Source organism: Mus musculus, chromosome 19 (genome assembly GCF_000001635.26).
Source record: "Mus musculus strain C57BL/6J chromosome 19, GRCm38.p6 C57BL/6J".
In the NCBI taxonomy this organism is placed as follows: Eukaryota; Metazoa; Chordata; class Mammalia; order Rodentia; family Muridae; genus Mus; species Mus musculus.
Window position 1 is genome coordinate 36,571,504 of NC_000085.6, and position 25,401 is coordinate 36,596,904.

Here is a 25,401-nt window from a genome sequence, read left to right on the forward strand (position 1 = left end):
TCTCACCTCCCAGGTCTCTGGTACATTCTAAAGGGTCCCTCCACCTCCTGCCTCCCATGGTTGCCTGTTTCCATTTTTCTGCTGGCCCTCAGGGCTTCAGTCCCCCTCCCCCAATAGCTGATCATGTTCCCCCTTCCCCTCCCTGTCTTCTCTCCCTCCCAGAAGGCATGTTAACCTTCTTGAGTTCTTGGTTGACTCCAGTCTCTTCAGCTTTGCCTTTTGCAGCCAGTGTAAGATCCACTTGTAAGAGATTTGTGTAATTGGGTTTTGCCTACCTGGATTGTCATTTGTTTTAAGGTTACATCTACAGGTTCCTGGTTTAGGAGTGTTAACATTTAAGGAGATACAGAGACCAAGCACAACAGAGAGCTGTAAACTTATGGAGTATGACAAAGTCAGAGTGTGGTGGATAGCAGTAACCTTTGTTTCAGTTTTTTGTGCATGCCTGTCCCTTGCTTTCTCTCTCTCTCTCTCTCTCTCTCTCTCTCTCTCTCTCTCTCTCTCTCTCTCTTTTTGGGGGGGGGTGGTTTTTTGAGACAGGGTTTCTCTGTGTAGCCCTGGCTGTCCTGGAACTCACTTTGGAGACGAGGCTGGCCCCGAACTCAGAAATCCGCCTGCCTCTGCCTCCCGAGTGCTGGGATTAAAGGCGTGCGCCACCACGCCCAGCTTGTCCCTTGCTTTCTTATCGGTACAGATACTTTGATTTGTGAACTTGGCTTGTCAGCTCATGTGCCTATAGGTTTTCAAATACATTTTTTACTCTAAATGTGTTCCAACTAGCTAAATTTCCACCTCTTGCCTGTTTTTTTTTTTTTTTTTTTCCTCATAAGAGCCAGTCTTGTGGAATCTGGACTTAGCACCAAACTCACTCAACTTGGAGTTTTTGCATACATCACTCTACTTGAACAGTTCAGCAGACTTCTTTACCTTAATAGAACTCCAGTCTAGACGTCTGGCTGTTCTGTCTGGATACCACCTTAGTTCTGGTATGCTCACATGTCACGGGTGCTACAGAAAGAACTCTTTTATTGAATGGGAATTAGACTGAGTCTTTATGTAGGCGTGCATATAATTCCTTGGGTTTTTTTGAGAAGCCTTTCTCACTTGTCAATTAAGATTATTTCTTCAGAAGTTTATAATTCTTAGCAATTGTTATAATTTTCTTCTTATGGCCAGGCATTCTCTTAACAGCTTATCTCCCATCTGATCTCCAAGTGGTGTTAGAGAAGCTATGGCAGCCTAGTGTGGGTTACCCCAGTGTGGGTTACCCCAGTGTGGGTTACCCCAGTGTGGGTTCCCTAACAGCTGAGGGATCCATTCCTCCCTGGAGATCACATGGCTAGGTAAGCCTGTCAAGTTGGCTGTCTTTTGAAAAAGCTGAAAAGTGTAGGCGTTTTACCTACTATAGCAGCTGCTAGGGATGATGCAGCATCTTCAAAAGAAAAGAAAAGAAAAGAAAAAGGCCTAGAAGGTAAGTAAAGTAGGAGTAGAATTGTGTGGGTAAAACAACTTAACTTTCCTTCCTTCCTTCCTTCCTTCCTTCCTCCCTCCCTCCCTCCCTCCCTTTCTTCCTTCCTTCCTTCCTTCCTTCCTCCCTCCCTCCCTTCCTTCCTTCCTTCCTTCTTTCTTTCTCTTTCTCTTTTTGTATTATTTTTCTTTCCCCCTTTTAGACTTGCCTAAAACATTTTTTTAAAAACTTCACAAAATACCTTTAAAAGAAGCAAAGCAGTTCTTCCGTAGCCTTTTGAAATGTCTCTGTTTTGTTGGTAATTCAGGAAAGAGTGGATATGAACTCCCATTTTCCCTAGAAGCCAGTATTTGATTCCAAGCTCAGCTGATATCATGAGTTTATTCTTAGCAGAGCCTTGGTGTGGCATGAACTCTGCAGTTCTTACTTGAGGAATACATCTTTGTCACTCTGAAATAGCCAAAGGGAAGAAAGGTTGTCTGAACTCGATGGTTAGGTCTGTGTGAAAGGCCTGTGATGTATTTGCAGGTAAAGCAGTGCAGTTTCCATTTAAGAGCACTGTGAACGGCAGACAGAAATAGGTGCTCACAGGAAACCTGGGGCAGGGGTTGCTGTCTGGGGTGAGTAAAGGACTTGCCACTTGAAGATTTTTACTTTGGAAATATCTCTAAGGCCTCAACCCTGGTCTTCAGGTTTCCTGGACTAAATCTCTAAGATCTTCTAAGCCAGTCAGTGCCTTCATTATTTTCTTAACTATTCCTAGAGAAAAGTGCATCTGAAAAAAATATTTTGCTGCATTAGTTCACTTATCTTTTTTACTACTGTCTGCTCCTAAAATGTTTATTTTGGAGAGGGGACAAGCTATTGCTTTAGATCAGAGTAACTTTCTGAATAGCACATTTATATGATTCAAAAGTGGGCTCACTTTAAGCCACCCTCAAGAGATGGTAAAATAATTATCCATTTAATGAGTTAGTGTACTTCTCTATCCTAGAATTCCTCCCCCAGAGCAGGCAGTGTCTTACCAGAGCCACAGACATGCATCTTCAGAGGTCTGTCTGTCTGCTTTTCTGAACTACTTGGAAAACATAGTTTTCTCTTTTATTCCTTCTCTTTTCTGAGCCTGCTCTCCTGACTCATTGGGCTTCCCCAGCACTTTGGCTTCACTCCTCTACTCCTTCGCCTCCCAGCCACATGGCTGCCTGCCACCATGCAGCCACCATGCAGCCACCATGCAGCCGACCTTCCTGCCACCCGAACTCAAAGAGCTCAGCTGTTTTCCTTTTCCTCTCCATTCTCTGCCTCTGGGCAGCTGCTGAGGTTTACAGTGTGTCTGTCTGGGGCTTTTCTGTTAAACACTAATAGAATTGTTCCAGAGTTTAGAAAACACAGGTAAGAATTAGTAGCTCCTGTGTGTCACTGTCACATTGTTTTCCATCTCCTGTATTCTACTGTGTAAATAGGAACATAGGTATTTTCTCAGGCTGCAGAGATGGCACAGCGGTTAAGAGCACTGACTGCTCTTCCAGAGGTCCTGATTCAATTCCCAGCAACCACATGGGGGCTCACAACCATCTGTAATGGGATCTGATGCCCTCTTCTGGTGTGTCTGAGGACAGCTTTAGTGCACTCACATACATTAAATAAGTAATTCTTTTAAAAAATTAATATATATATATATTCTCATACATACATATCTTTCCTACATGTACATCATCCAGCACCTTGGATTGTTATTTTCAGCTGTCTTATTTGAGGTATCTTTCTTGTTCTTTATAATTATATTCCATTATATTAGACATACATGTCTATTCAGACCTCATTAAAAAGAATGAGTTGTGTCCATCATTTTTTAAAGAGCAGAAACAGTACCACAACAAGTGACTTTATATATATATATATATATATATATATATATATATATATATATATATATATATATTCCATTTTGTTCATCTGCAAAGTCTTTGTAAGATATTCCTGGAAGTGTAACTGTCAGATCTGGGCATGCATATATTTCTAGGTTTCTTGAGTTTCCAATCCAGGCATCTCTAGGGCCTAGCATCTGTGTTTTATGTAGTCTGTAATTGTTAAGTGATTTACTGAGTAAAGAAAAGAGTAGGAGATAAATCTTCTGTGCTGGCTTGTTTGCCCTAGTAAGATACCAACTCCTTCTCTAGTCTTTAATTCTGTAAGACAATCTAGTATGAAACATCTAGTTCATTAAAGATGAGCGTCTACAGAAATCACTTGTATCAGTCATGCTTAAGAGTGTTACGTACACTTCGCTGTACTTGGTAAAACGTCCATCTCCCCAACCCAGGGAATGTGTTACTTTTTTTTGGCTCTGATGGCTAACGTTCTGTGAGTCACAGGGTTCCCTCCTCTTCTTCCTTTCTCCCTCCTTCAGCTTTCTTTTTGCTAAATGTTCAGAGAAGTCCTCTTACAGGCAGTGATGTAAACACCACCTGTCACAACTAATCTTCTCTGGTCTTTCCCGGCTTCTGCTTCATGCTACAACTGAAGTAGTCAAAACAGCACAAGAGCTGCACTGAGAGAGGGAACCTTTACATTGTTCCATTATGCCTTGCGTGGTGCTCACGCTGTCAGCTGACTGCCTACACCTCTGTGTGCTCTTAACCATCTAACCCTCATAGGGCTCTGTTTAATGGTCACAAAATGGGGCAGTTATGACTAATGAACTATAAACGTCTTCTGTACCTAAGTTTTATAAGTAATAGCTAAGATGGAATTTGTCAGTATAATGATTTTGATTGATCTTTGAAGGATGTTTTTGTTTTTGCTAGGGTGATATTTTGGATACATTTACATTTTATTAGCTCCTGTTTCTGATAGGTTTGCCTTCTGCTACTTGACTTCATTCATGGTCGAAGATTGGCCATTGTTCAATATTGGAAAAATACTCAATAAAATTCTCGCAAACCGAATCCAAGAACACATCAAAATGATCATCTATCGTGATCAAGTAGGCTTCATCCCAGGGATGCAGGGGTGGGTGGTTCAATATACAGAAATCTATCAATGTAATCCACTATATAAACAAACTCAAAAAAAAAAAACCCAAAACCCCACATGATTATTTCATTAAATGCTGAGAAAGCATTTGACAAAACTCAGCACCCTTTCATGTTAAAAGTCTTAGAAAGATCAGGAATTCAAGGCCCATACTAAACATAGTAAAAACAATATACAGCAAACCAGTAGCCAACATCAAACTAAATGGAGAGAAACTTGAATCAATCCCACTAAAATCAGGGACTAGACAAGGCTGCCCACTCTCTCCCTATCTATTCATTATAGTATTCAAAGTTCTAGCTAGAGCAATTAGACAACAAAAGGGAGGTCAAAGGGATGCAAACTGGAAAGAAAGAAGTCAAAATATCAATATTTGCAGATGAAATGATTGTATACTTAAGTGACCCTAAAAATTCTACCAGAGAACTCCTAAAGCTGATAAACAACTCAGCAAAGTGGCTGGACATGAAATTAACTCAAATCAGTAGCCTTCCTCTACTCAAAGGATAAACAGGCTGAGAAAGAAATTAGGGAAACCACATCCTTTACAATAGTCACAAATAATATTACATACCTTAGTGTGACTCGAACCAAGCAAGAGAAAGATCTGTACGACAAGAACTTCAAGTCTCTGAAGAAAGAAATTGAAAAAAACTCTCAGAAGATGGAAAGATCTCCCATGTTCATGGATTGGAAAGGTTAATATAGTGAAAATGGACATCTTGCCGAAAGCAATCTACAGATTCAGTGCAATCCCCACCAACATTCCAACTCAGTTCTTCACCGAGGTAGAAAGAGCAATTTGCACATTCATTTGGAATAACAACAAAGCCAGGGTAGTGAAGACTCTTCTCAACAATAAAAGAACTTCTGGGGAATCACCATCCCTGACCTCAAGCTGTATTACAGAGCAATGGTGATGAAAAGTGCATGGTACTGGTACAGAGACAGGCAGGAAGATCAGTGGAATAGAACTGAAGACCTTTTACATTGTTTTGTCTTTGGGGGAATATCCTTAAATTCTTTCTTTTCTCCCCTGACCCTGTCTCCCTTTTTCTCCCTCCCACCACCAAGGATTGAATGTAGGGTTTTGAGTATAATAGGCATGCACTGTACAGAATCTAGCAAAGTTGTCTAGACTAACCCCAAATTTATGATTTTTCTCCTTCAACTTCCTGACTAGCTGGGATTATAGGCATGTAATTTTTGTACCCGTGTCTTTAGTTATTAAGACTTCTTTGACACACCCTGCATATTTCTTTTACAGAACTTTCTTATGTCATGATTTTTTTTAATCCATCAGAAGAAAAACCGATAGCTTTCTAAGATAGGTTTCCACCCTGCCTCCTTTCATGGATTTTAAAGTCAAGTTTTATTTGTCTTTGTTTTTGTCTTTTCCACATTGGAGACTTTCGATCAGAAATTTATATTTAGTTTTCTATCTATCATTTGCACTAGGGAACAAAATAATTGAAATCTGAGGCATGGGTAAGGTTATTAGCCTTAAGCTTTATCATAAGATGATGTGGGTAGGCTTCTGTTTAGGGACGTCTGATTAATTAACATCATTATTTCTTTTAATAATGATGCTAGATTCTCCAAGAAAGCTGTCATCTTCTCTCGTGGTGTGGGGTGGGAGGCCTTATGAAGTGAAGCTGAATTGAGTGATTTATTAGGAAGGTGGAGATGAAAGTGGCCTCTTGATCATTTTTAGAATTTAGCAATTAGCATTTTCTTCCCGTATTTTTGATGCTCTTATCACTTCAGATAACGTTTCTCCCAGGCCAAAGTGCCAATTGTATTCTCTCCAAAGAATGTAAATTTCTGGATTTCCACTGGAGTAGGAATGGAGAGGCATTGTGACCCTGTGACAAAGAGAGACCAACTAGGGATCTAAGGTTGTCTTCAGTTTTCACTTTAGTTTCTATGGCTTCACTATTTAAATAGCCATGTCCAGATTTCATCTCCTTCAGGAATTCAGTAGTGTAAATGAAGTTCCATTTCATCTTACTTCATTGCGCCTTCGTGTTTAGCTGTCATGAATCTAAGTCAGTGTTTACACATTCTTTTTAACTTTGAGGCTATATAGCCTTTTGAATCTGCAGGTTATGTCATGAAAATAAGATAACTTTTTGTTGTAGCTTTAATGGAATTTTGAGAGGAATTAGAAGTCTTCTCAACTGGCCATTTATCTTCAAAAACGTCCGTTTGTTCTTTTGTTTTGTTTTTAATTTATTGTGTATATATCTAAATGCATGTAAATATTGTATATACATATAAACCTATCACATACATGCAAGCTCCCAGAGCCTCATCATATCCCTTGAACCATCCCACGAAGTTGTGATTGCAGATGTGGTTGTTGGGAACCACACCCAGGTCTTCTGCAAGGGCAGCAAGTTTTCCTTAACTGCTGAGCCGTCCCTTCAGCCCCTTTATTTGTTTAAGAGATGAGGCATGAAATTCTGAGAGATGACTTGATTTTCCCAATATTACATTTTCCATTATTTATTTGTATTATAACAACCACCTCAAAATTTAGTAGTTATTGGAAGGGAATCTTTTTTTCTCCTGAACATCATCTGAGGTGGCTTGAAAAATGGGGACCTAGAGTGACCTCTGAGGGCTTGCTGAACATTTATGTGTCTGCAGTCTTAGACTGTAGATGGGGCTGGGACTAGGCACCTACCTACCTGTGGCCTTTTTATGTGGCTTCCTAACTGCTGCACAGCATAATGACTGAATTACAAACTGAATATCCCCGAGGAGGAAGCCAAACAAGACTTGCATGGCTTTTTATAATCAAGTCATGACTTGTACCAAGTTTTATTATCAGGGATTCATTAAGGCTGGCCCATATTCAAAAGGATTGCAACTAGACTCCTTCTTTTGATTGAAGAAATATAAAAGAACTTATGGGCATATTAAAAAACCACCATATATGTGAATATAATATGTAGATCCAGGAAAAGAAGATAGGGCTTTTGATTCTTCCAGAACTGTCCGCAGAGCATGTTGTAGAGCAGGACCCCAGACCTGAAGGGAGCCTTTTAGATAACATGCACATTTTACTTTTCTTTGCTACTCTACAGCAGGTAGAGTAATTACTCTGATGAGAGATTTTTTTTATATTTGATTGTTTTCTAAGTCCTGTCTACTTTGTTTTTGAATTGTTGTTGGAACAGAAAATAAGACAAGAGTCTTGTGACCTCAGTTTCTTCAAAACACAGACCTGTTGTTGAAATGTGTTTTCATGCTCCTTCTAGGTGTAGCAGATAAGAGTGAGTCTACTTCAGCTGTTGTTACTCATATGCCTGTCTTGGTTAGGGTTTCTATTGCTGTGAAGGGAGGGACCCATGACATGGAAACTCTTACAAAGGAAAACATTTCATTGGAGTTGGCTTACAGCTCAGAGGTTTAGTCCATTTTCATTATGGCAGAAAGTGTGGTGGCCACACAGGCAGTCATGGCTCTAGAGAAGTAGCTAGTAGTTCTACATCTGGATCAGCAGGCAACAGGAAGAGGGTGAGACACTAGGTGTGGCTTGAGCATCTTGAGCCTCATTGCCTACTCCCAGTGATACACTTCCTCCATCAAGGCCACACCTCCTAATAGTGCCATTCCCTATGAGGGCCATTTTCATTTGAACCACCAGAACCTCTATGAAAAAGAACATTTTGGCCTGTCTTTGTGGTTGTGTGCTTTACTTGGGTGACTCTTCTTAACCCTCAGAGTATAATTGTCTGATGTTCTCTATAGAGTTGCCTGTTCATGAAACTGTAGACCCCCTCATTTTAGGCCACATTTTCCCAGGTTCCCACCACTAACTAGAGCAGTAACAGATATTTACAATGTGAAAAATTCCAAAGGGCTGATAGTGTGAGCAAAGGAAGGTAAGTACTTGTGGTCAAGCAGCCCTTAAACCCCCAGGTTGGCCTTTCAAGTTCTCTGCAGCCTTAGGAATGACTGACCATTTCAATAATTTTATATCAAAGCTAATGTTCTAGGAGCCTCAGTGACTAAGGTTAACAGAGTAACTCAACAAGCAGTAGATTAAGTTCCTGATTTTTCAAGCTGGGGCTTTCCCATTATTTATGACACGTAGGGGATGATGTTTTGCAGTTGTGCATTAAAGCAACCACTCTGTCTGCCAGGACTTCCGTGTCAGCAGCACAGAGACCCAGGTTGCTTCTCTTGAGCAATCTACATAGATACTTTTGATTATCTCTGAGCTACTGTTACTATATCCAATAGCTATGCAGGAACAGCCTTTATATAACCAACCGAAGTGTCAGTTTTCATTTTGATTATTTTGCAGTTGTAGAAAGCTACATATGTCATTTTCAACCAGAGTCAGCCCATAAATAGTGAGATGGCAAAATTTTGCTAATAATCTCACTCCTTTATACATAACTATATTACAGTCTACACAAATTTTAATATACTACCTACCAGCCCTCGTCATGCTTGTATTCTTTTTACATTGGCTTCAAGTGTTTTACTTAATGTTTCTAAGCAACAAGCTAAAATAGGCAGCAGTTTATTAAAAGGAAGGAAAATTATTACTGCTTATCAATTTAGCATGGCGTGTTCCAAGTATTGACTGAATGAAACCTAAGTGGCATGTTTTCACAAATGTATTTTTGCTTTTTTATACTGTATTACAATATCCTCATATATTGCAGTTGCATATGTCAGAACGAAGATTTTCCTCTTTTATTTATGATATTGATAGGAGGTTTAATTAATCACTATACTTATTGGTTCTCTCATTTGAGTTGAACTTTAATAAAAGCCATCTGTGAGAAAAGGCAGAAAACCACTCTCTAGAAACAATGCTTTGATATTTAGGGACATAAGAGCAGCTGTGAGCTGTTATTTTTCTTCCCTTAATAGCTGAATGTCACATCCTGTAATTTGGCTTCCATTCACTGATATGAGCAAAGGATTCTGCGACTTCATTAACATGCATGTTAACATTCTGTAGTTTTCATCAGTCACGTTACCTTTGGAACTAAAAATAGAACCTACTGTTGGCCTCTGGTGCTACCTCACTGGACATCCTCCCAGCCTCAGCGTTACTGTCTCTCTTATATAAGACTCTCCTACTCTTAGGCTCTGCCAAAACCAAGTTCTCTTACTAACTTGTATTTCACTGTTCTACCTCAGCATGGTATTAATAAAAGTGAGTGGGTATAAAAATGTGCATGCATATAGGCTTAATTTGTGAATAAGCTGATTTATATTTGAATGAATCTGTTTGTGTTTAATAGAGGGTGTTTATAGCCAGATTGGGGAAAGTGTGTGGGAAGTGATAGAAAAGGGTAATTCTAGTGAAGAACAAGGAAAGATGGAAGAGTCACAAAAGATCATTGTAAAAAATGTCCCTCGCTATTAATAAAAATGTTTAAACATAAGAAATTATTTTTGGAAATATTTAATTTTACTTGATAATAAATTAAGTCTTAATCAAATCTTTGTTTATAGTACAAACTGCTAGATCTTTAATATTTGCATAATGAGAGGTATAAAATAATTATAGAAACTCAGAAATGTAATAATCTATAGTCTGCATTTTCAGCATCACTACCTTCTCACCTCACATCACTGAATAGAACATCACATAGTACATCTCTAGACAAGCAACATCAGCATCACCTAGGAGCATGTTAGAAATGAATTTATGTCCTGCCCCCACCGGCTTCACCCAGACCCTAAGGAGGGCTCAGCCATCAGTGTTTCAAGCTTGCTTAGTAAAACGTGAAATCCATACTCTATGGCATATGAAAATTTGAAAATTCTACTGTCTTCTAACAGGAAAAGTTTATTTTAAAATAGACTGTGTTAGCTAGTTTTCTTATGACCGGAACAAAATACCTGAGAAAATCAACTTAAAGGAAAGGAAGATTCAATTTGAGTTACTGTCTTAGTCCATTATACACGGGACAAATACAGACAAGTAGGGTTGCTCACCTCAAGGCTGCTGGAAGGTGAGAGAGACAATGGTCTGGTGATAAGATAAACCCTTCAAAGGCACACTTCAGTAAGTAACTGGTGGTTTGAATGAGAATGGCCTTCCTAGGCTCATAGATTTGAATGCCTGGTCACCAGGGAGTAGCACTATTGGAAAGGATTAGGAGGAGTGGCATTGTTGGATGAAGTATGTCAATGCAGGTGAGCTTTGAGGTTTTCAAAAGTTCAAGCCAGGGCCAGTGACTCTCTCTTCCTGCTGCCTGCAAACCTGAATATAGAACTCACAGAAGCTTGTCCAGCACCATGTATGCTTGCATGTAGCCATGCTTCCCACCATGAAAATGGATAACAAGGCCTCTGAAACTTGAAGCAAACCCCAGTTAAATGTTTTCCTTATAAAAGTTGCTGTGGCCATGGTGTTTCATAACACCAATAGAATGCTGACTAAACAGTAACCTTGATCTAGTTAGGCCCCACCTTGTAATATCCCATTCAACTCTTACCAGTCAATTAATCTGTTGATGGCGTGAGTACTCTGAAGCTCATTTACTACTCACTGAACATTGTTCTTAGTGTCTACGTATGTTTCCGTGAAGAAAAACACAATAAAAGAGATTTAAATTGCAAGTTCCCCGATTATAAAAATACAAAGTACTACAGGGAAAGTTAGGTAAAATTTGCTAATGGAGTTGTGAGAGAATTTTCCTATTTTTCTAAGATTAAAAAAGGGCAAGTGCTAGATTCTGTGAATCAAACAAAAGTTTTTCAGTCTCCTTAAATCATTATGTAAAACATAGGTTAACTATGTATCAATGTTTAAAATCATGAACATAATTTACAATAAAGTAAACTGATTAAAGTAGCCACTTAAACCTCTAAAAATAAACAGAATAAATAACCAAAAATGTAAGTTCTCCCAGGTGTGAGCTGCTGGGCAGGAGGTATCAGGAGACTAAGTGAAGCTGTTTGGTGAGCCGTGGAATAAGAGAGTTTCAAAATAAGTAATAGATATTCATTGTTAAGCTCAGAAGGCAGGTTCTAGAACAGAACCTGCTGAAGCTGAAGGGTAAACAAAGAGGTCCAGCAAAGGGAAGCAATGAGATACCTGAGAATTCTCAGAGATAACTGACAGCCCTTCTTATCCCAGGGCACCCCATACTGAGTTTACAGTCAAACTGAGCAGCATAGCACTAAAGAAAATAACACCTGAGTGCAAGTAGAAGGGGGGTGGGGGGCACATGGGTCATAGAGGTCTCTTTGTTTGGGTTCTACACAGAAATAGCCAAGGACAGAGCTGTACTTGGTTCTGAGAGCTCAAAAATAACATGTTCAAGTAAACATTAGCAGCAAAAAGGATCAATTACAAATTTTTATTATAATGAGGAACTAAGGAACAGCCAGGAAGACCATGAAAACACAGGAGAAATGCATGGCCAGAATAAGAAAGTAAGATCTTAAATACATGCAACTACTTCAAGAAAATGGGAGAATAAATGTAGGCCAGTACAAAACTCAAAAATAAGAGGACAAAGGCAAATAAAGTCTTATTTACTGTGGACTCTGATAAGAAAGCATATATAAGGGATTTGCATATTTCTGAAAAGTTAAGTGTTAATAATGTTAAGTTTCACTGAACTATTCCTTGAAAGGCACCTTTAAAAGAGAAGGAGAGAAGGAACTATACATTTCATCTATGAAGGGCTTTGGGGAGCAATGGAGATGAATGGTGGTCAGCTCTAACTTTATGCAAGGTATAGTCAAATAGCTGTTAAAGGTTCTGAGTTTATGGAAAGCACCGTCTAAGAGCTGTTAGGAATGAAGTGCCTGGAAAGTGCCTAATCCAAAGTGAATGCATTATAAAATGCTTATTTTCTGTTCACGTTGAATTATTCTGTTATTTGCTAACTTGAAAAGGCGTTGATTCATTACATGGAATGTTCTCTTACACTTGACAGTGAGAGACCTACCACCAATTTGTCTTGATGTTAGACAAAAACAGCGCATGTCTGTGGAAGCGTTACCATCTGAAGTGAAGGTCCCGCCCCTTCCAGAACCTTCTCTTCCTAGCCAGCCCAAAACTGTAAAAGACTTTGAGTAAGTTGTAACTCACTCTTCTGTGTAGATTGACAGTCATCTGCATGTCAGGGCTATGCATCCGTTAACATCTTTCCCTGAAGAATTAGCTGAACTTGTAGATTTTTATAACATATTAGACAAAAGTGAAGACACAAAAGACAAGATATCTCAAGTTGAAGGTATAAATAAATGTGTGAATAATGAATAGTAGATATGTTATAGCAAAAGACAGCAAACACCAAGAGAATGAGTCAGAATTGTCCCAAAACATTGGCAGAAATTAAGTTTACCATTAAAACACACACACACACACACACACACATTCATCTGCTATGTAACCATTCTCTAAAAGCTGTGTCACCATTCAGAAAATCAAAGTGCATAATTTGAAGCACTTACATGGGAATGGGAAAGGAGAGACTCAGGCCATAAAGTATAAAAGCTCCAGAAGGAGGACTGTGGAGGAAGAGGACAGCCTGAGAAAGGAAGGGCACGTGTCAGGGTGAGGTGATGATTCTTAGCTGGACGTGGTATTACTCTCCAGTGATTCTAGTGCTCAGGAGTCTGAGGCAGGACAAACACCCCAAGTTTGAGGCCAACATGTGCTACAGAACAAGACTCTTATAGGAAAAAAGTCAATAGAAACAGTGAATTACTATTTTAATATAATTAAGACCTACACATTTATATACTGTTTGTATCAACTATAACTGATTTTTATTGTCTTCAGTATTAAAATTATGTATTTAGTATGATATTCATTTTTTAAAGAAATGCTGTTTGTCTGAATAATGTTTCTCTCCACTTATGATTAATATATGATTTTGTTTATTTTTTAGGGAAGATTTAGAAAAAGCTGAGGCCACAGGGAATTGGAAGACAGTACATGCTTTTTATATAACAGCATTTGATTCTTTCACAGAACTAAACACTGCATTTAAGGTAATAAATGGTATACAAAAGATACTTTTCCTTCCCTTATTTTAAATTTAAAAAAAGAGACTCCATTTTATAGTCAGTAGTGACTTAAACAGTGTATATATTTTTAAGTTATAAGTATCAAAATACTATTTGTGATTTACTAGATATCCATTTTATAGTCAGTATTGACTTAAAAAGTGCATATATTTTTAAATTATAAGTACCAAAATACTAGATATTTACTAGATATTTTATTTTGCTATTATTAATGTTTGATTTCTTTCAATTTTTAAAAATTACTAAAAATCATTCTTATACATTAATTTTATTTTCAGTAATTGCCTTAATTCTTTTTTGGTCATCAGACAATAAGATTAGTTGAGATTATAAAAAAGTATAATTCAGATATTATTAAGAATAATCCATGAAATGTTAAACATCGTTAATTCCTTAATTGAATTTGCAGAAAGATGCCACGGCCTCATTTAATACTATTGAGGACTCTGGGCTTAATGCCAATTTGGTGAATGCTGTGTTTGATGCCTTACTTAATACTGTAAGTATTGTTTATGGACATACTTGAGTAGTATAATTCTATGTCTCTTCTTTATTGTACAACTCTTGTTTTTTAAAAAGATTAATTTTTTTAATTTATGTGTATTTGTGTGAATGAATGTGTACATATGTATAAGGGAGCCCACAGAGGCCAGCAGAGGGCACCTGATGCCCTGGGGCTGGAATTACAGGTGGTGATAGGCAGTGTGTGGTATACAGGTGAATACAGGGAGCTAAGAACTGATTTTAGGTCTTCTGGAAGATTAGCGGATGTTCTTGACTTCAGATCCATCTCTACAGCTCCTCTTTTTCAGATGCAGCCACTTTGTAATATAATTACATGAAACAATCAGATATAATTTTATGGTAAATAGAATTTTCAGAAAATTAGGTCATCCTTTTTCTAATTATCTGAGAATTAAACAGAAAATACCTCTGTATCTAATATGTATTTAGAAAGACTTTCTAAAACCTGCTTTACTTAGGTGACCTGAGTGATTCTCAAAGTTCAGTTCTGAATCAGTCACAGGAAGTGACACAGGCTCAGAGACAGTAGGTTTTAAGTAGAGATCAAGAATTCAGTTCTAATGTGATTAGTTATATTCATGTATTTCCAAAGGTCAAATCTTCCTTGTGAAGTTGAACTAAATCTTACATGGCCATAGTGCATAATTTTTAAAAATATTTTTGGCTCAATTTGCTAGTATTTTGTTGACTGTTTTACATATGTGCTTAAGAGAGATACTGGTCTAACCTAGTGGTTGTCAACCTTCCTAAAGCTGACTCTTAAATACAGTTCCTCATGTTGTGGTGACCCCCAACCGTAAAATTATTTCCATCGCTACTTCATAACTAATTTTGCTACTGTTATGAATCATAATGTAAATACTTTTGCAGATAGAGGTTTGCCGAAGGAGTTGTGACCCATTGGTTGAGAACTACTGGCCTATACTTTCCTTTCTTATGACTTTGGGGCACTAGGATAAAACAGTTTTTCTTTATTTGGTTATCAATACCAAAGGTCTTCCCTGAGAACATGTATAGACATAATAACATTATACCGACTGTGTGTGTGTGTGTGTGTGTGTGTGTGTGTGTGTGTGTGTGTACCATATTACCTATACACACATAGTAATTAATGAAGATGACACCATGAATTTGAAAGAGAGAAAACAGGGCTATTTGGGAGGTTTTGGAGGAAAGAAAGGGAAAGGGGGGGTGACATAATTACGTTATCATCTTAAAATAAAAGAAAAATGTAATTTTAATAGAACATAGCTTGGTAGCACTTGCTGAGTTACCAAGACTAACTTATTGGAATTAAATGCATCCCTAATGGCCAGATACAATTGTACAATTTGTAATCCCAGCAATTAAGAAGCTGAGGAAGATCAAAAGATCTTGGCCAGCCTGGTTTACATACTGAAACCCTTGGCACAAAAAAGTATAACTTGAATCAGTGTGTACATATCTAAAATATATGCCAAACATTTTAAATTAATAAATACAATACTGTTAGACTTACAATTTTGTCCCCTCAAGGAAAAAATGAATTTTTTCAGTTACAAAAATTGTTGCTGGTCATCAAAAGATCACCTTGTGTATTTCTGCAAACTGTATACTGCACATTCCAGAGAGCATCCTCATGGCAGTCTACATCGCTGGTGCTCCCTGAGGTCTCAGGAGTGAATTGGATACTGCTCTTAGTGTCGCTCTCTAGTCACTAAGTCTACTTGTCATTATTCAAACAGCTATGCAAGTAAAATTAATGTAAAAAAAATCACAAAATATCCTAATAATTATTTTATCTTAATTATTTTCTTTTACCTCTAGCCTCAAGATATCCAGAAGTCAGTATTGAAGGGAATCATTAACAGCTTGTTACAAGAATGGAAAGGGTAATTGTAACTGGAATTTAATCTGTATAGGTGACTTAGATGTGTAGCTCAGGGTTCTTTATGTGTGTTTTACTCTTAGGAAATATCTTTTTTTAATTGGATATTTTATTTATTTACATTTCAAATGTGATCCCCTTTCCCGGTTTCCCCTCTGCAAACTCCCTATCCCATCCCCCCTTGCCTGATTCTATGAGGGTGCTCCCCCACCCACCTACCCACTCCCGCCTCTCTGCCCTAGCATTTCTCTACACTGGGGCATCAAACCTTCACAGGACCAAGGGCCTCCCCTCCCATTGATGCCAGATAAGGCCCCTTCAGCCCCTTCAGTCCTTCCCCTAACTCCTCCATTGGGGTCCCTGTGCTCAGTCAGATGGTTGGCTGTGAGCATCCACATCTGTATTGGTCAGGATCTGGCAGAGCCTCTCAGGACAGATGTCAGCTCCTGTCAGCAAGCACTTCTTGGCATCCACAATAGGGTTTGGTGTCCGCATGTGGGATGGATCCCCAGGTTCCTGTATTTCCTTTAGACAGGAATAATCCTGGGTTAAATTTTGGAGATGGGTGGGTGGCCCCATCCCTCAACGGGGGACCATGCCTCTGGATATGGTCTCTGAAAGGTTCTCCTTCTCCTTTGTGGAGTATTTCAGCTAATGTCATCCCCGTGGGGTCCTGGGAGGCTCTTGCTTTTCTGACAGCCTGGTCTTTCTGGTTGCTACCCCCCAGTTCCCCATCTCACATTGCTACATACCTCTGTTCAATTTCCTGCCCCTCTGTGCATCTCCTCCATCTCCTCCCATACTTGATTCTTCCTCTCTCCCCCCTTTTCCATTCCACCCAATTCCCTCCCACTCTCTGCTTCCTTTGATTATATTGTTCCCCCTTCTAAGGGATTAATTATAGAATACTTGAAGCAAAGCTATTTAGTGTACTGAGATTTGGATTTCTTGAGATCTGTAAATATTCGAAAGGAAATCAATCAGTCTTTTAACATTATGTGTATTTTTGTGTGCTTAAAATTATGTGTATATTTGTATTCACTATGCAGATATAGGATGAGAACTGGTCCATAATCTTGGGCTTCTTTGTAGCCAGTATATTTTATTTCAAAAAATAAGTTGCTGGCTTTAAAGAAAACTTTTGCTACCTCAAGCAAACACCTCAGGCCAGAAGAGTTGAAGCCAAACTGGGCCTTGACTACTTCCTGAGCATGACAACAAACACCTCGTCAGCAACACTGAGACGTCAAGCCCAAGCACACTCTCTGTTGCTTATGCCTAAAAGCTCATGTGAACATGAATGGCACAGCCAGTGTGGTGACGTCTCAGATGGAGTGGAAACAGACTTCACAGAGTGATGGGTGGACACCTAAGTCTTGAGCAGAGAGAAAACTCATCGGGGTTTAGTGTCCTCAGGGGCTTCAGTGTCTGAGCTTTGCCTTTAATCTGGCATCCAGTGAAAGATCCTGGACTTCATGATTTCATGTTCATGAATCGTTTTTAAATTAGAAAGTAACATCTGTGTATCTGTGTACTATAAACTTGGAACAAGTGAGAAACGGTGGTCAGACTTGGGACTAAAACTCCCCTGGACAAAACTGATAATGTTAAAATTAAGATATTTCAGGATGTCCAAAGTAAAATTCTTTTAATTAGCAGTTGGATGTGAGTTGGCTTATAGACATTCTTCCCCTTTTATTAAACATAGATTCCTTTCTCATACAATATACTCTGAATACAGTTTCCCCTCCCTCAGCTCCTCCCAGATCCTTTCTACCGCCTCTTCTATCCAGATCCATTCCCTTTCTATCTCTCATTAGCAAAGAATAGACTTCTAGGAGATAATAACAGAGTAAAATATTTGAAGAAAGTTGAAGTTGGACAATTGAAAATGAAGGATCCCTAAGAGAAAGCACAAGAATTGGAGACCCACAGGTTTACACATTCAGGAGTCCCATAAACTGAAAGCTGTAGTGTGTGTACGTGCATGCGTGTATGCAGGGGACTGGTGTCCAGAGGACCCATGTAGGAGGCCCTGTGATTGCTGCTTCAGTCTCTGTAAGTTCATATGAGCTTTGCTCAGTTGCTTTAGAGGGCTTTGTTCTCCTGGGGCCCTTTGTCCATTCTTTGTTCCCCATTCCATCTGCCTCCTCTTCCACAGAGTTCCCTGAGCTCTGTGGGAGGGATTTGATGGAGATATCTCATTTAGAGCTGTGTATTCTAAGGTCTCTCACTCTCTGCATAATGTCTGCCTGTGAGTCTCTGTATTTGCTCCCATCTTCTGCAGGAGGAAGCCTCTGTGGTGAGGGCTGAATAAGGCTATGAATATAGCAGAATATCATTAGGATTCACTTTATTGTTACTTTTTTAAAGACAAATAGCATTTGGTTTTACCCTAGGTCTCTGGACTATCTAGTCTCTGGTTCTTGGCCACCCAAGCAGTGTCAGGTGTGGCTTCCATCTCATGGAGTGGGCCTTAAGTCAAACCAGACATTGGTTGGTTACTCCCAAGCTTTATGCCACCGTTGCCCTAGCATATTTTTCAGGAAAGACAGATTGTAGTTCAAAGGCTTTGTGATTGAGTTGGTGTTTACCATTCTCTTTTGGTAGCCTGCAGAGTACCTTTCTGTGTCATAGACACTAGAACATAGTGGTGAAGGTTCTTTGCAGGCACCAGCTCAACCTTGCCATGTTCAGTGATGTCAGTTTGTGGAGAACAACTTATTGTCTAGGCAGCAGTTTGGGGTTTGGGGAATGTCTGTGGAACCCTTTCAGCCAGCAGCTCAGTTAGAGGAAACCCATCCCCAGCACTGGGCCAGTGGGGGTTTCGGCTTCTTCATTATTTGGAGACTTTGTTAGGATCACCTTCCTATCTTACACCAGGTTTCCTTGGTGCCCCTCAAATGCCCTTCAGTTCCAGCTGTCTATTCCCTTCCTCAGCCTCATCTCCCCTCCCAGTTCTCCCCTGACCCTCCCATTCCTGTTCCCTGCCCCACTCCAGTCCATCATCTGTTTCCCTTCCCAGGGAGAACATGCACCTCCTCCTCCTCCCCAGTTCCTTTCTCTATAGAGTGTATCTTGGTCACCATTTACTCAGTGGTTAATATCCAGATATAAGGGAAAACATAGCACACTTATCTTTCAGGGGTCTGAGTTACCGCCTGAGGATGAGGGTGTGTTTTTTTTCTTTCTTTCTAGTTCCATTTATTTGCCTGCAAATTTCATGATGTCATTTTTTAAAATACCTGATTATGTAAACATACCATATTTTCTTTATCCATTCTTCTGTTGAGGGACACTAGGCTGTTTCCAATTTCTGGCTATAATGAATAGAGCAGCAGTTAACATGGTTGAGTAAGTGTTCCTAGGATAGGATAAAGTGTCCTTTGTGTATATGCCCAAGAGTGTTAGAGCTGGATTGTAACCAGTCCTTTGGCTACTTCTTTGAATTCTTTTTTCTACCACACTCTTCACCCTTCCTACCCCCAGCCCCCAACACTAGGTAGGAGAGAAAGAAGGTTAGGAGAGGAAGGGAGCATCAATATCATTATGCTACTTTCTGCTGACTAGAGGCATTGAATTCCTTAGAGCAAGTTTGATCTTCAGCAGCAGCAGGAAGAGAAGGGAGAGGAGTGGCTGCATTTTAATGCCCTTTCAAGGGTTTCTGGAGGGGAAACCAGGAAAGGGGATAACATTTGAAATGTAAATAAATAAAATATCCAATAAAAGAAAAAAAAAAGAGGTCACAGAATTCCAAACATCATACACCTGCAGAAACTATCTGCAACTGGCAAAATCACACCCTTGCCAGGGCATAAGGTAAATCAAAGTCTGCTGTTGTGGACAGTCGGAAGCAGTTCCATATCTCACACCTGGAATTAGAACAAGAACACTTTCCCACAATATTTCCATGTTTTTAAAGAAACCAAAATAACCACTACACTGGCTCTTGAGATAGATTGATCCCCATCTTTCTGAGGAACTGCACTACACTGGCTCTTGAGATAGATTGATCCCCATCTTTCTGAGGAACTGCAGTATTTGTTTCCATAGTCGCTGTACAAGTTTGCGCTCCTGCTAGCAATGGAGGAGTGCTCTCCTTGCTCCATATTCTCATCAGCATGAGCTGTCATTTGTATTATTGATCTTAGCCATTCAAAGGAGTAGGATGGAATCTCAAAGCCATTTTGATTTGTCTCCCTAATGGCTAAGGATGTTGAAATTTCTTTAACTATTTCTTAGCCACTCGAGTTTCCCCTGTTTGAAAAGTCTGTTTAAATCTGTATCCCAATTTTAATTGGGTTATTTAGCTTTTTATATCAACTTTTTTTAACTCTTTATATATTTTATAAATTAGCCCTCTGTCAGATGTAGAGTTGGTAAAAGCCTTTTTTTCCATTCTGTAGGCTGACACTTTATCTGAATAATGATACCCTTTGCCTTGCAGAAACGTTTGAGTTTCATGAGGTCCTATTTATTAATTGTTGGTATTAGTTTCTGCACTATCAGTGTTTTGATCAGCAAGTCTTCTCTCATGCTAGTGAGTTCAAGGCTATCCTCCACTTTCTCTTTTATCAGGTTCAGTTTATCCTATTTTATGTTGAGGTCTTTGATCCATTTGGAATTGGGTGTTGTGCAGGGTGTTAAGTCTGTATCAATTTGCATTATTCTACGTTCAACTTTTCAGTTTGGTCAGCACCATTTGGTGGAGATGCTGTCTTTTTACAGTATATATTTCTGGCCTCTTTATCAAATATCAGGTGTCCATGGGTGTGCGGGTTTATGTCTGGATCTTACTTCAGTTGCCTCTCAGAACAACTTTCATGTATTCCTTAAGTTGGGGTATGATGTGTATTCATTACCATTCAGTTTTAGAAAGTCTTTAATTTCTTTATTTCTGTTTTGACACATTTTTTTCAGTAGAGAGTTGTTTAGTTTTCAATGATTTTGTAAGCTTTCTATTATTTCTTTTGTTGTTGATATCCATCTTTAATCCGTGGTGGCCTGAGAGAATAAAGTGAGTTAGTTCAATGTTCTTGATCTGTTGAGACTTGCTTTGTTCTGAGTGTATGATCAATTTTAGAGAAAGCCTCATAAGGTATAGAGAAGAATGTGTATATTCTTTTGTGTTTGGGTGAGATGTTCTGTAAATATATATTAGGTCCACTTGGTTTATAGCATCCATTAGCTCTAGCACTTCTATATTTAGTTTTTATCTAGATGACTTGTCTATTGGTAATAGTGGTGAATTGAAGTCTCCCACCGTCAGTGTGTGAGGGTAAGTAGTGTTTATTTTACAAAGGTGGGTGGCATAGATGTTAATAATAGAAATATCATCTTGGTGGATTTTTCCTTTGATGAGTATGTTGTGTCCTTCCCTGTCTCTTCTAATTAGTTTTGGTCTGAAGTCTGTTTTATTTGATATCAAAATAGCTACACTAACTTATGGACCTTTTTCTTAGGTCCATTTGTTTAGAATATCTTTTTTTTTGTAACCCTTTACCCTTAGGTAATTTCTATCTTTGATGTTGAAGTATATTTCTTGGATGCAGCAAAAGGATGAGTCCTGTTTTGGCATCCTTTCTATTAGACTGTGTCTTTTTATTGGGGATTTATGACCATTGACATTGAGAGAGATCAGTGCCCAATAAATGTTGATTCCTGTTGTTTTGTTGTTATTATTGGTGGTGGTGATGATTGTGTGTACACACATGTTCATTCATGTGTGCATGTGTGCCTTCATGCTTGTGTTTCGCTTCCTTGGATTTTGGTTGTTTAGATTGTTTATTTCCTATGTTTTTGTGGTTATAGTTTTCCTCCTTAGGTTGGAGTTTTCCTTCCAGCACCCTCTGCAGGACTGGATTTGTAGATAGATCAATATTGCTTAAAATGTTTTTAATGGAATATCTTATTTCCTCCATCTGTAGTGACTGAGAGTCTTGCTGGGTATAGTAGTGTGGGCTGACATCTGTGGTTTCTTATAGTCTGCAGCACATCTGTCCAGGATCTTCTTGCTTTTAGAGTCCATTGAGAAGTCAGGTGTAATTCTCATAGGTCTGTCTTTGTATGTTACTTGTTCTTTTCCCCTTGTAGCTTTTAATATTCTCCCTTTGTTCTGTACATTTAATATTTTGATTATTAAGTGCTGAGGGGGCTTTCTTTTCTGGTTCAATCTACTTAGTGTTCTATATGCTTCTTGTACCTTTATAGGCATCTCATCCTTTAGGTTAGGAAATTTTCCTCCTATCATTATTTTGAAAATAGTTTCTGGGCTTTTGAGCTGGAATTCTCCTTCCTCTCCTTCCCCTCTTCCTATTTTTCTTAGATTTGGTCTTTTCATGGGGCTTCAAATTTCCTGGTTGTTTTGTGTCAGCTTTTTAGATTTAACATTTTCTTTGAGGTGTATTTATTTCTTCTATTGTATCTACAATATCTGAGATTCTTTTTCCCATCTTTTATATTCTATAGGTGAAGCTTGCCTCTGTAGTTACTGTTTCAATTTCTAAATTCTTTTCATTTTCAGAATTCCCTCAGTTTGGGTTTTCTTTATTGATTCTGTTTCCATTTTCAAGTATTGAACAGTTTTATTCATTTCCTTCCACCCCCTGTGTTTTTATAGATTTCCTTAAGCAATTTATTAATCTCCTCTTTAAGGATCTCTGTTATCTTCATTCAGGTGGCTTTAAAGTCTTTTTCTTATATTTCAGCTATGTTAAAAGGGCCTGCTGTGGTAGGATAGCAGGCCTCCAATGGAGACAAAATGCCCCAGTGTTATTAATGGTGTTTTTATGTTAGCATCTAGGTATCTGGAGTTGGGATGATTGTAGGTCTAGTTTAGTGATTCTTGGCCTTCCTAATGCTATGACCCTTTAATACAGTTCCTCATATTTTGGTGACCCCAACCATAAATTATTTTTATGATTTGGCTACTGTTATGAATCACAACGTAAATATCTGATATTCAAGATATCTGATATGTAACCCCTGTGTGGGGGTCATGACCTGTCACAGATTAAGAACAAGCACTACTGGTCTAGGTGCTGTACTGGGTTTTTCTTTGTTGAATGGGGGTTTTGTTTCTTGGTTTCTGTTTATTCTTTGGCTTTTCAGAGTGTGATTGCTGTATGCTGCCTGATAGGAAATTTTCTGTGGACCTGCTTCCATGGCCTGTTCAGCTGATGTTTGCCCAGGGTGTGCCTGCTGGTTTTAGAGGCTTAGATAATGGGTTGAGTTGGAGGAGAAGATTGTGTCAGTTTGGAGGTTGGACCAGAAAAGAAAAGAGACCAGAGCAGGTTTTCAGCTTCCAAGCTGGAGATAAGACTGGAGGTGTTGGATCTGAAAAAGCAGGAGTGAGGAGGGGCCGCTGTCAACCTGCTTGTTGCCAGTTTACAGATATTTCTGTCACTTCAGGAGTGGGCTATAAGCTGAAGTGTAGTTTCTTTCTTTAATGTATAAATAAATATTAAGTAAAATAATCCTTGTTAAAAGAAAATGTTTTTAAATTACTGATGATTTATTAGACTTTTAACCATTCCCATAGTCTGCCTGTTACCTTAAAATGCTACAGCTTTCCTCAGTAACTTACCATTTAAGTGACACTCAAAACCAGCCTGCTATTTTCCAAGCACACTGGAGACATGTTTATATCTCAGTAAAAGTGATGCATGTAGCCCCAAATTCACTCTGGCTTCTCAGTTCTTACAAACACATAATGGTCTGCTTTGTTAGATTCTGTGAAGTTAAACACTCATCTGTAATCAATCATGCATGTTCCTTTTTCAGTCCACGAACAAAAGATGATCTTAGAGCATATTTTATACTGTTACAGGTAAGTTAAGAGTTATTGAATTCATATGTCAATCTGCATGTGCAAATAAAATTATATCAGATAACTACTACATGGCAATAGTATTAATACCCTTTAGAATAATATTTACTTGGAACACAGAGACTAGCATTGTAACAAACATTTAGAAGCTAAATTATCTGAGGGATTAAATTTCAAGTGAGTTCTTACCTCGCTTCCAGTGTTTGGAACAGATGGGCTCTTCCCTTTCCACTCAGACCCTTCCTTTGAGCTAATTGTCATAGGCTACAGAATTTCCTCACATAGTAGGCTTATGTTTTTACTAATGTTCATTAGAATTCTGATAGAAGCATAAAAGTTGTTACTGTTTGTTACAAAGCAAACTAATACTAGCTTTCTCGTGAGAGAGACATGGATTCAAAAATATGAAAATATATTAAGGTGGGCTGGTGAGATGGCTCAGTGGGTAAGAGCACCGGACTACTCTTCCGAAGGTCAGGAGTTCAAATCCCAGCAACCACATGGTGGCTCACAACCATCCGATCACAAGATCTGACTCCCTCTTCTGGAGTGTCTGAAGACAGCTACAGTGTACTTACATATAATAAATAAGTAAATAAATAAATAAATCTTTTTAAAAAAAAAGAAAAGATGTGTTAAAAAAAAAGAAAAAAAAGAAAATATATTAAGGTATTAAGTAAAAGCAAATTTTTATTTAAAAAAATTATATTATCTTAGCTAACACTACATTTACATCATTCTTTATAGTTTACCAAAGTTGTTCAGGTGTATTAACTCATTTGAAGGTAAAAATATTAAGCTATAGTGTAGAAAACATGTAGATAAAGAAAAGCTATAAAATGCCCCCATAAAGCTCAGATGTCTTAAGGCATGTGTTAGTCAGCTGTAAGTCCTGCTCACGCATCACCCTCTCCCAGAGCTGTCCCTGGATGAAGTACTTGGTCAGGTTTGGAAAACAGTGTTCTCTTTTTTATCACAATTGGGTTAATTTCTAAAATATTATTTCTACTTTGTATTTGTGTGTCTATGTGTGAGCTACTTGTGTGGACTACCCAGGAAAGTCAAAGTCAGACGCCCTGGGACTGACATTGCACACAGTTCTCAGTGCTAGAACCAACTTACGAACTCTGGAAGGGCAGCAGGCGCTCTGAACCACTGGGCCATCTCTCCACCTGGCACCTGATTTTTAATAATATGACTTTTATGGAAACGTATGAAATGTATACTGTAAAAGAGCTTCAGCTTTTGAAAGATAAATATGGGGTTTGCTTAGCTGAGCGTTCTTTCAGTTCTTTAACATTTAAAAATTGTCAGAGTTCATGCTTGTTGTTCTCTGTGACAAATGAAGCCAACTTATTTCCCAGTGCAGGAGTTTTTACAATTTACATTTACCTGGTTTTCCTTTTGTTTTTTTTAAAATCAAGAAAACCCACATTATTGTCTTGCTATTTAATTGGATAATAATGATTGCCAGCATTTATGAAAAATGGAACAAGGTGTTCTATATGTTTTCTTTTTTAAACTCAAAATGACCCCTGAGATTGATATTATTTGTATGTTACACTGAGAAAATTGAGAATTCAACTTTAAAGCCATGCCTAATGGTGCACAGCTAATATAGGTGGTAGGATCACCCTCATACCCACATCT

At 38.5% G+C, this 25,401-nt stretch overlaps 1 protein-coding gene across 13 annotated transcripts in view; it reads left to right on the plus strand.

Annotated features, from left to right (window-relative positions):
• Window positions 1–25,401, plus strand: part of Hectd2 (HECT domain E3 ubiquitin protein ligase 2) — a 67,010-nt gene that overhangs the window by 17,378 nt on the left and 24,231 nt on the right. For 12 of the 13 annotated variants that reach the window (XR_003952783.1, XR_003952784.1, XR_001782583.2 and 9 more), the window contains exons 3-7: window positions 12,433–12,571; window positions 13,393–13,495; window positions 13,941–14,030; window positions 15,863–15,927; window positions 23,706–23,751. Coding sequence is in view for 6 of the 13 variants with exons in the window: in NM_001163471.1 (NP_001156943.1) it covers window positions 12,433–12,571; window positions 13,393–13,495; window positions 13,941–14,030; window positions 15,863–15,927; window positions 23,706–23,751 (443 nt within the window). In the remaining 7 variants the exon portion in view is untranslated. Of the gene's footprint in view, window positions 1–12,432; window positions 12,572–13,392; window positions 13,496–13,940; window positions 14,031–15,862; window positions 15,928–19,671; window positions 23,752–25,401 lie in introns of those variants that run through there. The other variant, XM_017318159.2, reaches the window with a different exon arrangement.